The sequence below is a fragment of the Macadamia integrifolia genome, chromosome 10 (genome assembly GCF_013358625.1).
Source record: "Macadamia integrifolia cultivar HAES 741 chromosome 10, SCU_Mint_v3, whole genome shotgun sequence".
Taxonomy (NCBI): Eukaryota; Viridiplantae; Streptophyta; class Magnoliopsida; order Proteales; family Proteaceae; genus Macadamia; species Macadamia integrifolia.
Window position 1 is genome coordinate 3,331,560 of NC_056566.1, and position 14,951 is coordinate 3,346,510.

The 14,951-nt window shown below is 36.0% G+C and overlaps 1 protein-coding gene across 1 annotated transcript in view; it reads right to left on the bottom strand.

The window, feature by feature from the left end:
- Nucleotides 1–170: 170 nt before the first annotated feature.
- Nucleotides 171–14,951, bottom strand: part of LOC122091572 — a 34,841-nt gene continuing 20,060 nt past the window's right edge. Inside the window, exons 2-6 of the mRNA XM_042661581.1 lie at nt 4,888–4,968; nt 4,351–4,749; nt 4,154–4,275; nt 2,572–3,078; nt 171–910 (exon numbers count right to left, since the gene is read on the bottom strand). Coding sequence (XP_042517515.1) covers nt 343–910; nt 2,572–3,078; nt 4,154–4,275; nt 4,351–4,749; nt 4,888–4,956 — 1,665 coding nt within the window. The 5' untranslated portion in view covers nt 4,957–4,968 and the 3' untranslated portion in view covers nt 171–342. The remainder of the gene's footprint in view (nt 911–2,571; nt 3,079–4,153; nt 4,276–4,350; nt 4,750–4,887; nt 4,969–14,951) is intronic.

Here is a 14,951-nt window from a genome sequence, read left to right on the forward strand (position 1 = left end):
CGTACGTGTCTGAAATCCACTCCATCTCTCAGCATGTTGTAAAAAGAGATTTAAAGTGGATTCCAAGTGTGAATCAGACACCGTACGAGAATCATGTCTGATTCGGACTCTTAAAATATTCTAGTACGGTGCCTGATTCGGACACTTAACAGTAATTGCCCCTGAAGAAATTCAGAAGATACATTTTCCTTTATGTTCAATTATTTTTTTATTTAGCTACATTTGTCATTATAAAGCGATTAGGGTACGATCAAACAGGTTCATATCTCTAAATGGTGTTAAATGCGATCAAAATATCTTCAGGAAAGTAAGACCAAGTCAATCAAACGTGGTCATATAGATTCAATGGTTCTCTTTGGGCCTGACCTCAATGCCTTGGACGAAGATACTGGTATACCCGTTAAGAAACAGAGTCGTATCCTTCCTGACCCCTATGAGACTCATCTCCACCAACCCATCCTCGCCACTTCCATTAAAGAACTGGCCCATCTCTATCTCCCTCCAGCCATCCCTTCTCTCCTTAGGTACTTGTCCCTCCGGTTGTGGATCCACCACGTCTTCTACCGGGCGGCCGTGGCTGTGGCTGCGGCGGCTCCATGGAAACAGCCGAAATATTCCCCGGTTAACACCTCCCTTCCGTCTGTGTCTCCCTTCAGTAATCGAATACATAGGCTTCACGGGATTCAAATAGACAGACTTCACTTCTCCCTCTTCAGCATCACCAACACCAGTAGTACCACTAACCAATTTGACTGAGACTTCTGCAAGTGGCTCGAACTCGTAGCCACTGTCATTGAACTTAAGCACCAGGTAAACTCCATACGTTGTGTTTGGAGACAGCAGTCGTGTCTCCATCTTGCCACGAATTACCAGGTAATATATACACATGACTTCAACCACCGCTGGAAACCTGTAACATGCAAAGATAAATCATGATTCATCAAACCCTTCATTAACATAACTCCAACACATATTAGTAGGGGTGAAACAAAATCCCAACCCAGCCCTGGGTCTCCAAAACTCAACTCAGGCTTGACCTAATCTAATCGGTTTTGTGCTCAGGCGGCCTAATCTTATCGGGCTCAGTATTAGATCGGATTGAACCGGGTTGACCCTACTTTTTTTTTTTTTTTTTTTTTTTTTTTTTTTAAAAGGTCACTTTTAATGTTAAGCCAATACTTACCAAAGGGGTGGGGAGATGTTAAGACTATGACCTGCTATTTTCTACCCCTAATTCATANGGGGGGGGGGGGGGAAGGGCTACATGATTGGGTCTTTTGTTTAACACGAATTGAAGGATGAAAATTCAAAAAGGTTGAGATCAAAACACTTTCCAATTGGCTGCAACCCCTCTATGTATATAGATGAATGATTCATTCTAATTGCTTTTTTTCAAAGATCAATTAGGACCTAAAACCCCAAAGCCATTGTTATACTTTGCACTACAACCTCTGGGCTGACACCGGCCATTTGGCTTTGCCGCACAAAATGGACCAAATTAAAAACTGGTCAAACTAGGATGTCAATACTCCATCCACGAGAGGAGCTCCCAAGAACCTTTCCTACCAAATTCTTACATCTCCTTCGTCCGAAACGGGTATTAACAAAAAAATCCCAAATGAAAAAAAATAAAAAATTCAAAATAAAAATAAGGGACAAAGAAGGTGGTTGCCGGTATATGCCCCTAAGCATGCTCTCATTGACTCATTGACCGGCACTAATACAAGGGCTACAAGACCAAGCATTTAAATGACATATTTACTCTTATATTCAGCTACAATGTGGTGGACATTCATATTCAACAATCCGTTTCATTCTCATGTAGTTAATTTTTTGTACAGTGATTTCGAATGTAAGAGATCCTAATCCGATTTCTTCTGCTGCACGAGCAAGTTATTGTCAACACAATGCTAATATGAAGTAGCGACGATGTGAATTAAGTTACAATCAAATAGGCAATTATCCCTAAGATGCGGAAAAATGCCATCAAACAACATCGGGTAAGTAAGATTAAATTCAAGATAGGGGGACTTTGAGCATCGTAGATCCTGTCTTGAAACATGACCTTTTGCAACAAGTTCACATCATCCACCACACCCAGAGAGGATCTTTCGACTTTGAAGAAATATAGATTGAATATAAAGTAGTTATAATAAGAGTTTGGATCAGGCTCTTATACGTGTCTGAAATCCACTCCATCTCTCAACATGTTGTAAAAAGAGATTTAAAGTAGATTCCAAGTGTAAATCAGGCACCGTACGAGAATCGTGTCTGATTTGAACTCTTAAAATATTCTAGTACGGTGCGTGATTCGGACACTTAACAGTAATTGCCCCTGAAGAAATTCAGAAGATACATTTTCCTTTATGTTCAATTATTTTTTTATTTAGCTACATTTGTCAGTATAGAGCGATTAGGGTACGATCAAACAGGTTCATATCTCTAAATGGTGTAAAATGCGATCAAAATATCTTCAGGAAAGTAAGACCAAGTCAATCAAACATGGTCATATAGATTCAATGGTTCTCTTTGGGCCTGACCTCAATGCCTTGGACGAAGATACTGGTATACCCGTTAAGAAACAGAGTCGTATCCTTCCTGACCCCTATGAGACTCATCTCCACCAACCCATCCTCGCCACTTCCATTAAAGAACTGGCCCATCTCTATCTCCCTCCAGCCATCCCTTCTCTCCTTAGGTACTTGTCCCTCCGGTTGTGGATCCACCACGTCTTCTACCATGCGGCCGTGGCTGCGGCGGCTCCATGGAAACAGCCGAAATATTCCCCGTTTAACACCACCCTTCCGCCTGTGTCTCCCTTCAGTAATCGAATACATAGGCTTCACGGGATTCAAATAGACAGACTTCACTTCTCCCTCTTCAGCATCACCAACACCAGTAGTACCACTAACCAATTTGACTGAGACTTCTGCAAGTGGCTCGAACTCGTAGCCACTGTCATTGAACTTAAGCACCAGGTAAACTCCATACGTTGTGTTTGGAGACAGCAGTCGTGTCTCCATCTTGCCACGAATTACCAGGTAATATATACACATGACTTCAACCACCGCTGGAAACCTGTAACATGCAAAGATAAATCATGATTCATCAAATCCTTCATTAACATAACTCCAACACATGGTAGTAGGGTTGAAACAAAATCCCAACTCAGCCCTAGGTCTCCAAAACTCAACTCAGGCTTGACCTAATCTTATCAGTTTTACGTTCAGGCCTAATCTTATCGGGCTCAGGATTAGATCAGATTGAACCGGGTTGACCCTAGTTGGTTTTTTTTTTTTTTTTTTCTTTTACCGAAAGGTCACTCTTAATGTTAAACCAATACTTACCAAAAGGGGTGGGGAGATGTTAAGACTATGACCTGCACTTTTATACCCCTAATCCATGAATTTGCAATAAACAAGGTTGTCAATTTGGTTATAAGATAGACGTTTTAACTCGCCTAACATCACCGCATCTCCCAAAAATTGAATAGGCCAAAATCTTCGTATTTCTATTATATCTAAATTTCATATCAATACATGACATGAGACACAAAAATAGACTATGGCTGCGTTTGGTAACATTTCTATTCCAGAAATGATGTTTCGTGATAAAAATAGAAATTTCAGTTTTTTCGTCCAAATGCAGATTTTTTTTTCCCAAAAAAAAAAAAACCAAAATACACCGTAGATGCACCAAATGCTTTATTCCGTTTTTTCGTTTCTATAGAACGAAAAACTCTAGAAACGTTATTTTGGAATGTTACCAAGCACAACCTATGTAAAGAAAAGGGAAGAGATAGTTTGGCCAAATCGGTCTTCTTAATTCAATAGGTAAGAGTACGTGGCTTGTCTAACAAATGATGTGGGTTGAAGTCATATAGAGAGCTTGTTGAACGTTTGTGTAACACAAGATCTAGGTTTAGGGGAAGGGGAATACTATTACTAGACACAATAATAGATCAAAGTTAAAATCAGGCTTGGCTGGGCTGGGCCTAGGTATCAACCCAAGCCCAACCCAACTTTGGTCAAGGTTGACCCTCATAACTGGGTAAGAAAGAATTCAGGCCTAGGGCGGACTAGAGTGGGTATGGCCGTCAGGACCAAACTTACATCCTTACATACAAGGCATGACGTAAGAGAGAGAGAGAGACCTGGATTCGGGGTGGCGTATCCATTTCTGATAATGTGTTGTATCACCATTCAAACTAATGAAAAGCGCTCTTGCTCCAATCATATAACGTTTCTTCCCGCTGTGTTTCTCCAATGATAAGGTCTGCTATAAGACAAGCATTGGTGAGTGGCAACAACATAATCCATGGAACGAAGGTGGGTGATGATGCAGTTTTACCTTAGTGCCTCTGTCGATGAGAAGGGGATTATGACAGAGATGGAGAAAGAGTTCCTTCTTAGACGAGAAAGACGGTAGAGACCGAGAGACAGATGATGACGAGGAGAGGATCCGGTGGATATCGGAGGGTAAGAACCTCTCCCACACTAAGTCAGAATCAGCCGCCGATCGTAAAAACGAAGAGACAACCGACGACCTGCACGCATCTTGAGGAGATGTGAGGGATAGAATGTTAGAAATACATTCTTCGGGAAGGACGTTCAGATCGAAGGTACTTCCCTGCTCCATTAATTCTCCTTTCTTCTTCTTCTTCTTCTTGCTCTTCGCAGTCTCTCTCATACGCTCTCTCTTGGGCCCTCTTAAATATGATACAATGATTCCTCTTAGATCCTGTAAAAACTGAAATAGAAGGCATGACACTAGGGCTTTCTCCCTTCAAACTCTGATTACTCCCTGGCTATGATTTTTATATAAAGAGAGTTTTCTTCATCTTGGGGAAAGGAAAAATGTGAAATCGATAATGCTGTCCGGACTTACCTTAGTTGACTGGTGGCCTATGGGCAATGGGCATCGACAAGGTCTCCTTCCTTTCTTGAGGTCACCCATCACATAACTTATCTACAAACGGGGAAATTTCGAAATTATTTCAGGGTGAGTGCTGTTCTACCAAAAAAAAAAAGAAGAGTGGTAGTGCTGAGAAATTAATCTCACTCCATTAAATCTGAAAAACGATGATCAGATTATAGTAATCTGAATCATTTCTTTTTTAGGGGTCATTTGACAATATTTCTATTATTGGAGAGTGTTCTTTTATAGAAATATTCATTTTCTTATTCCATGTTGTGAGAACTCTCGTGTGGAATAGAAACAATTTTTGGTGAAAATATTTGAGAAATGTCATTAGAATAGGAAAAGAATAGAAATAAAGTTTAGCAGACAATTTATATAAATTTACTTCTGAATAATAAAATCAATAATTGCATACATGCCATTGTGGTCAAATTTAACTTAAATAAAGAAATATTTTGTTAATGAAATTTAAAAGACCGTTACATAAAAGGAAATAGATAAATAAAAGCATGGAAAATTTCCACATTCATCGTAATAAAAAATAAACAAAAGTTTCCCATTCCAGTTTATAAGAATTACAAAATAAAACTCATAGCTACAAATAGATGTCTTGAAATTTTATTACATAAACAATCAAATCAAGGGGTAACTCTTATCTACTACCATCTAATTTTACAATTTGTATCATTAGCTCATTCATCTATCTTCCTCGTGTACGTTGACTACCCTAATGAATTGTTATAGTTATGAAGTCTACAACAATCTATCACAATATAACTTTGTTAACTAAGTGAGAATTGAGGCATGTTTATTACCAATGGAACTCTTGTTAGTAACTTTCACTTGTTCAACCGTTAATTTTAGAAAGTAATCCTATTCTCTTTAACTCCATTTTACCATCTCATTATTAGCTCTCTAAGTAGATGCCATTACTCTAACATTCAATAGAGGTATAGACAACAGAGTAGTAAAATGAGAATTTTGTGTAAATATAATTTCTCTTCAGACACAATCCTACTTAAACAGAACATCTCATGATGGGAAAAAGATCTAATTGACCCATTTTTCAAAATCAACCTCAAATCCATATAAACTAACTAACAAAGGTGGAATGGGTAAGCCAACCATTATAGCCAAAATCCTAGCAAGATAAGCTCATATGCCAGAATTATGCTTACAATTAGCCGTTTATCCTAGATTCATCAACCGAATGATAATTCACACACCACTAACTTCTATAGTCCATATATCAAATTTTACAATCAAAATCATTGAAAAATCAGTTCAGAACCCAACGAAATGTAGCCCTCCCTTTTTAATTTCCTTGTTCTTATCTCAAATTTATTGGACCAAGTGCAGCAAAGTCAATACCTAAGAAGAAGACACCCCAGAAGGATTCTGGGGACAGATTTTTTAAATAGGGAAAAAAGCTTAATACAAAGTTGAAATCAGCAATTAAAAATTGGAAAATCAATGGAATATCAAGGGTTCTTAGCCCCAAATGTTTAAGATAGGACCCATTGAAACAAACCTATGGTGAGTGGTGCCTTAAGGGCCAGAATGGCATAATTTAGACACCTGCAAGAGGGACAGAGATCCTTATATGACCCAAGTCCTAAGCCTCAGAACTAGGTTGGAGCTAGGGAGAGAGAGAGTGAGGGGGAATCGGCTCTTCTCCTAAACGTTCATCGCTCAGGTGGGCCCATAGCTACATACGCGAACGCCATGTGTCCAAAAGAAGATTCAACGTTTTGAAAAGAGGCACGGCGAACGAGGCATTGACAAAGATGTGAAAAGAAAGGCGTTGAGAACTGTTGGATCCTCGCTTAGACACATGGCGTTCGCCTATGTAGCTATGGACAAGACCTGGGCGATGGACACTCAAGATAAGCTAGGACTAGTGGGCTGAGCTATTAGCGGGTCATAAAACCTTAGAAGAAGATCTCTTGCGCAAAGGGACTGCGGGAATAAGAGTAAGAGGAAACGATTAGCTACATCAGCAACTCAAAACTCGCAAGGTTTCGATTAATACATCATTATTAAAGACTGAAATCCTTTGTTTTTTCCTTCATATTTCGTAGTCCCTTTCTCTTATCTAACAAAAAACAACAAACTGCTTGCATGTGACCAAAAACACAGAGCAAACTAACAAAAAACAACAAGAGAGAGAGAGAGAGAGAGAGAGAGAGAGAGAGAGAGAGAGAGAGAGAGAGAGAGAGAGAGGTCAATCAATTCCCTTGAATTCCAATATATCCTAATTGGATGTGATTTCAATCACATTGAAATCATACTAAAAATATAATGGGTAGTAAACCATATCCAAATTCCTTAGTTGAAAATAATCTTGGAAAGAGGTAGGATCCTATTATTATAATGTATTTGAAAATATTCCATTCCCCGTAGAATAATATATTAGTATGTACACTACTAAATAATTATAGTAAATACCTCCTAAAATAGCAATTAATTACAAATTAGGTCCTCCATGTCACAATAAGCATAATAAATTATAGGGTATGTATTTAATTACTATTCGACCCTAGTCCATCAAAAATCTTTACCTAGATATTCTATAACTAAGATTGGACCAATAAAACATTTCAATTTTTTTCGAAATTAATATTAATAAAATAATATTAATTTTAAAAGGATTTGTAAACAATTTAGGAAAATTCCACAAGATTTGGATGTCTGGCTAATCAACTACAAATATTTTCTCTTATAGGATAGTGGATTCCATTTTGGGGCATCTCTGTTAATAGTAAAATACCGTCAACCCAATACATTGATATATAATCAAGGTGATATCAACTATTGGTATGCCAAAATTTACAATGGGTGACTGCATTGATAAGGACCCCTTAGGTCAAAGGGCTTAACATACACTACGAAAGATAATCTTGATCCAAATCAGCTAATAGTATTGAATACGAAATTATCATATGATTCATTTTAGTGTACACACAATATGACCAAAGTCCATTTTGTAAGAATATTTAGGGTTTTCATTGAACCCTAATGGGTTCCCACACATAAAACAAGAACAAGATCGAATCAAAATCATAGGGAAACAAGATGCGTGTCTTATAACTAAGTACGGCAATGGTGAACAAGCTTGGGATGATGAATGATGTCCTTGTAAGGTTCTCCCTCTAGGTCTTTTGTAGTCTCCTACTTGGATCCTTTCGTACTGTTTTTATGGGTGAAATTATGATTACACGTAGTGATGACTACAGGGATCAGAAAGATTATATATAATAGATCCCTAGCCCTAATCCATTTCCACAATAGATTGGACTAAGCTTATCCCACTTGAGTGGGCCTAGCCGTTATGGGCCCAATGGATCACCTGAATAGTGAAGCCCACAAACCTAACATTCTCTCATTTTAGCAACACTAATACAATATCTTTCCGTTGGATTTGGCCATAAAACTCCAAAGCTAAAACTGTCACTCCAAAACTTTGATTAAAATATTAGCCATTTATGTCGAACAATAGCAGAAGATATGCCTCAATGTACGATATACAACTACTTATTATCACAAACACAAGGATACTCATGATCAAAATCACTTGGGATATAAACAAGAAAACTGTATTATACATTTGTGATCACATAAATGTACTTCTTTTGTAGATCCATTTATATTTCCAGATCAAAAGATCAACCTACCTTGAATTACTTCACAGGTAGAAAACTTTGATATTAACCAATACTTAAGCCAACCATCATAATTGAGGTTAATACCTTTACTTTAGCAAACCCCCTGTGGCAAAACACCATTTCCATAGATTTAGGTTAAATACTGCCATAAATCACAAACTTTGGCTAGATACCACCATATATCATTAATCTTGGCTAAACACCACCATATATCATGAACTCTGGCTAAATATTGCATATTACAATGAACATTGGTTAAATGTTGCCTATAACTATAAACTTTAGCTAAATAGAGCCAATTACCTTGGCTAAGTACTGCCAATAGACTATTGGCAAGCACAACCCATGAACTGTGGGAAATGCAGCCATTACACTTTGGCTATTACCGCCATAATATATTTGATTAAATCAGATTATAAAGCTCCTATTAACCAAGCATATCAAACGCCTCAATAACACCAATGTCAGAAATATGGCTCTTGAGCACTCTCACTAGCTACATATTTGTCCATAAACTTTGATAATATCATCTTTGGGAAAATATCACATTTACCTTGGGAAACACATAATTGAACTGAATGTTCTACTTTGGTAGATTTCACTCAATTCCATCATGTTTTGTATATATTTACAGGTTCAATTCAATGTGTTTCTCACACAATCATGGACAACACAAATAAATAGAGCATAAAATTACACATAAAAAATCCAGAGAACAAATTTATGACTAAGAACCATCCAAAATAATTTCGATGTTGTTATAAAATATAATAAGATAGTAAAACCATTCTTGAATGATTCTAGAAATAAAAACAGAATCCTAGAATGATTATGGAAAGAAAATTAATTCTATTCTCAAGTAAAATAGAATTGAATTTTATTCAACCCCGCCCCCCCCGCCCCAAAAAAAAAAGAAATGAATAAAAATTGATTTAAAATTAAACCAAACTATTTCAGTCTCCCTTCAGCTGTGTTTTGGTTAGTATGAGCACCTGGTTTAGGTTTTGAGAGCTAAAACCAGATTCAATAACCCTAAATTAATTTTTAGATCCTCAATTGACTTCTTATAATTATTTATGGTGAGGATGGGAATAAAGGAAATAAATTTTTCTGAAAGAGGCATCCTGAAGGAGCAACATAAAAAAATATTACTCATGCAAGGCTCTAATAGAAGTAAATCTTAGGTATGAAACATACACACCAAATAACTGGGCTAGAAAAAATATATTACAATATGCTCATCTAGTAATTAAACTAAGCAAGAGTCACAACTGTGACCAATACATTCCTAGTCCAAAAAGGAATGTACTGGTCCTCTTGAAAAATTTTATTTACAATGAAAATACAAATAATTATCGAAGTTCTATCACCTTTGACTTATAAGTCTTTAGGTTACTGTCTTTTTTCATATATGTATTTTTGTAATTTGGTGACATCATCTTTGGACAAATATCACCAACTTTGTTACATGAGAAAGACCATGGAAGAATAGGATATACCACTTTGGTAGTTCCACCCAATCCTTCATAGCTTCCTAAAAATATACTGTGCAACCAAGTATGCGCGGAAGCTCAAGCATAGTTCTAACATATTTATCCATCATAGGATGTTTGAAGCATAACATGTGTAATACCCAAGAATACAACAAGTGTACAGGTCCCGCCTAGGAGATCAGTGATGTATCTCCACCAAGAATACGATAAGTATTAGGGGTTTTGGGTGACCAGTGAGGGTGTATACACTTTAGTCCCATATATAATAGGGGGGAATTGCTGGATTAGTTGACAACTTCCAGCCTCCTTAATGTGACACAATGGTTTTTAAAACAATATTGTGGCAAAGGCTGATGAGGCCAAGGTGTTACAAAATGAAATGAATTTGCTATATATTTTTGTCATAAATTAACTCTATAATATTATAATAATAATAAACCAATGCCGAGACTTGCAATAAATTTGCATAAACAAAATGCAATTCGAGAGCCATAATAGAACAAAGGCAGGACCTTACTAAAATAGTTCTGAAACAAAAATTATGTTCCAAAACAGTTCTGGAACAAACTTTGATTCTGTTCTCATTTTTCTTTCATTGAAAGCAGCCTAGAAATTGAATTTTATTCTTTCACTAGTTGAATCACATAAAAATATTTAAAGTATATAATTTCATCCTCCCACTGGTTCGACCAGTAAAAGAAAATTAACCCATTTATTAAAACCAAAATATGTTTATATGTGAACCAAACAAGAAAAATTTGTTCACATAGGCCCAAAACAAAAAGGGGCCAAAATATTCAACAATTAATATTCATAAACAAGTTTTTCAAAATCAATGACAATGTTTGAGAACTTAGATTGGGAACAACATCGATCAAAATAGATACTAACCCAACCAAATCAATCGGAATTGATCTAATCCGATTGCTTACACTACAGTTGCAGATTCTATGGAACTTACAGCATAACATATGAAACAAATCCAGAACCCATAGTCGTTAAACTCAACAAAAGTATCAACTGCAATTGCATTCCTAACCTTTGGGTTTGAAATGCACTGGTCCTCTCAGAGACCTTGCTATAACTATAAGAACTATTTAACATTAAAACAATTTAGTGTTCATAAAACACCAACACCTTTGGATGACACTATCACTTTGCTTCCATTTTCATTTCTTTGTTTAAATCCTTGAGTTATAAATTTTTTATAGTAGGTTTGGACTTTACCACTTTGGTGGTTTTTAACCAGTCTCACTATAATAGCATAGAATTCTATTACGACAGCCATGATGGGTGGGATTCATTTACTTCATAGTATATGAGCAAAACAATAAACCATGCTTAAATAAATATGCACAGACGTAAAATTGGGGTTAACAATCAATCCTTAGTCTCAAATTTCTACCAATAGGCAAGCCATATATCATCAAGAACCCATATGATCCCTTTTGACAAGAAGGTCTTAACAAAATTGTACAAATGTGCAAAATCTCCCAAAATCAAGTCCTAATGTCCACCAAAGATAGGTATATTGCACATCAAAATATAGAGAATCGAAAGCTGGACACGACGAAAAAAATCCCCCTCTATCAGCAGACACGCCTTCTGGGCCCAGCTACTGAGGTAAGGGGCAAATGATCCACTTGATTCATAACCAATAGATATATAATCTCAAAGACACTGATATCGCCCTCAGACTGGTCAAATCCAGCCAGTTCAGCCAGTTCAATCCTATTCAATTGGGTTTGGTCCAACCGGTTCACCCTGTTATGATTTTTATGTGGGCTTAACTGATACTGATTGATCCATTGGGCCCAAGCAATTGTAGACCCACTCTGATTAAGAAACTCCTAGCTCTTTCCATTGTGAGAGTGGAATAGGGTTTTAGAGATTCTATTATAAATAGAATACTGACGGTCCCTGCAGCCATTACTTTAATGCCTTATTGGTTTTGGGAGCACGACTTTCTCACAAGAGCAAGTGCACAGAAAGAGAGGAAACCCTAGAGTAAGAGGCTGCAGAAGATCTTAGTAGAATGACTCCACTTGCATAATTCGTCATTGTCATATTCATGAGAGTAATGTTTAACCACATGGGACAGAGGTTCATGATCTATACACATGGGGCTTCTAAACTTACACAGGTACTTCTCTATTCCTATTTATGATTCATGTCATAGATATCCCATTGATTGTTATAGATATGGTAAATCTATATGGTTATGTATTTTAAGATCTATGAATGGAGTACTTTATTGATCTTGGTTTAGGGACTATAACCATGGTTAAATATCTTTTATGATTCTTGTATTCTAAATACTATAGGATTATTCATATGTTTAATATATGGTAAATGATCTCCAACGATTGGTATCAGAGTAAAGCCTTATAGTGTTAGAATCAAGAAAAATCAAAGGAAAATTGATTTTGTATAAGGTTTGGGTCCCAAATCATGAAAATTGTAATTTTACCATTACTTAAAGGTTCCGGATCAAAAAATTTTCTTCACAAAAGTTGTCGAGAATGAGAAGACAGTTGCGGAGGTATGCCGCAAGTCATCGAACCTCTGGACGAGCAGGCACGTGCCACCAGAAATCGACTACCGGAGGAGAGAGAATTTTTTTTATAAAAAATGGTGATGAGTCATCGTCGGGTCAACTCAAAAACCCTACCGAGTTGACCCGAAGGTGCAGTGGGTCAACTCATGAACAACCCTGTTTGACTCGGTCAAAGGTTGATCGGGTCGTTGACCATTTGACCCGATTTTTGACCCAGATGTCCAACCCAAAGACAATAGGTTTGACCTGAATTTTGACCCAAAACTAATATGCCCAAACTGGATTAGACCGTTTGGCCGAACCGGTTAGTTTGGAATGATTTTGATCCCTTTTTTTAAATAAAAACAAATTCTGTAGCTTCAAATGGCTTGTACGGGCAAACGGTGAAGAATTTTTTACCCTAGTTTTTTGTGTTGAGTCCAGTTTTTTGGGCTCTTCGTTTTGATATATTATGAGCCTAGTTTTGATTAACTTTATGGTCTATTTTGTATAAGTTACAAGTATAGGTGTTTAATGACTCTTTATATTTTTCCTATTAATTGGAAGAAATAAAAGAAAATCAACTAATACATTATTTGCTTATCAGAATATGAACTTGTTTATTCTTGGTAATGTAGTTCATGCTTTTGTTTATGAATATTTTTTTTATTCATGCTTAAACAATCCAACTTTTAGCTGTCGGAATGAATTTGTAGACTATTACATTAAGATTGGATGGAATCTACCAAAGTGATAAAGTTCAACCTTATTGTAATAGAATGCAAATCAAATGTTTTCTTTATTTGAAAAGACAAAGAATAATGGTTGGTAGTAAGGTTGCTAATGTTCACCCAAAAGTGACATTATCAAAGAAAGTTAAAGTTAAAGCAAATAAAAAACAAAATAGGGATTTCTCAACTTAGAAGATGCTGTCCATCCAAAGATGACGGTACTTTTTGAAAGTTAGAAGAAATCTCGCAGTAGTAGCAAAAACTTGAGTGGACCAATATGTTTTAGACCCAAAGGTCAGGAATGTAGTTCCGATTGACACTCTTGAAGTAATTGATAATTGAGCATTGTAATATTTATTTTGTTAATAGTTATATGCTTGTTCTTTTACATATAAATTGATATTTAGTTCATGTTTAAATAACCCACAAATTTAAGTTGTTAAATATAATTGCAAGCCATTGCAGTGGATGGATGGAATTTATCAAAGTGGTAAAAACTAAGATTACTGCAATAGGTTTGCAACTCAAAGGTTTTGTTTTATTGTCAAAGACATAGAAAATTGTTAACATGAATTAGGTAATGCTTGCCCAAATGCTACATTATAAAAAATAAGCATAAATGCAAGTGTACTCTAGGCAGACCTTAACCTAGAAGTTGCTATTCATCCAAAAGTGACAGTAATTTTTGAAGTTGAAGAGCTCCCACAGTCATTATAATTTTTGAGTGGACTATTGCATTTCAGTCCCAAAGGTTGAGAATGTAGTTTGGTTGACACTCTGGTTATGTTTAATGGTTAGTGATGTAATATTGGTTTTAATTGATGTTACATGCATTAATTAAATATTGAATGGATTATTCTTCCTTGAGTTGAACCATTAAACTGAATGTCTTTAAAAATGACTTGAGAATATGGAGGTCTATATATGCCTCAAAGACCTAGTTTTCTATACTATGAAAACCAAATCAATAGTTTGATATTATGCTTTTAAAGTAAAGATTTTTCCCTAAAAGGTATTGGACAGCTGATCAATGGCAATAGAGTGGTTGAGGGTTTCATAACTATGACCATATGTTATAGGTTTATTTAATGTGTTATTTCTGTATTCCGATTGGATCAATTCGGATTGGTTGGGTTGGATTAGTATCAGTTTTGATCAATCCAATACCAAGTTCTCAAACACTGTCATTGTTCTTTGAAAACCTATTTATGAACATTAATTAATAAATGTTTGGTTTTCTTTTGTTTTTTAGGCTTATGTGAACAAGTTTATATGTATGTCACATTTAACGAATTATGTTCTCCAATAAATGAATTAATTTATGACTGGTCGAACTAAGTGGGAGGATAGAAATATGGATCTTAAGCTATTTTATGTGGCTCGACTAGTGGAAGGACAAATTCAGTATATTAGGTTGCTAGTGGGAGGATGTTACTAGTAGAAGGTCAGTATCCTAGGTTGCTAGTGGGAGAATAAATTCAGTGTACTCTATTGTTTTTTATGCAAAAGAATTATTTTGAGTTTTGCATTGATTTATTATTATCATGATATTGAAGAATTATTTATGGCTAAAATATATATTAAATTCATATTCATGTCATTTTGT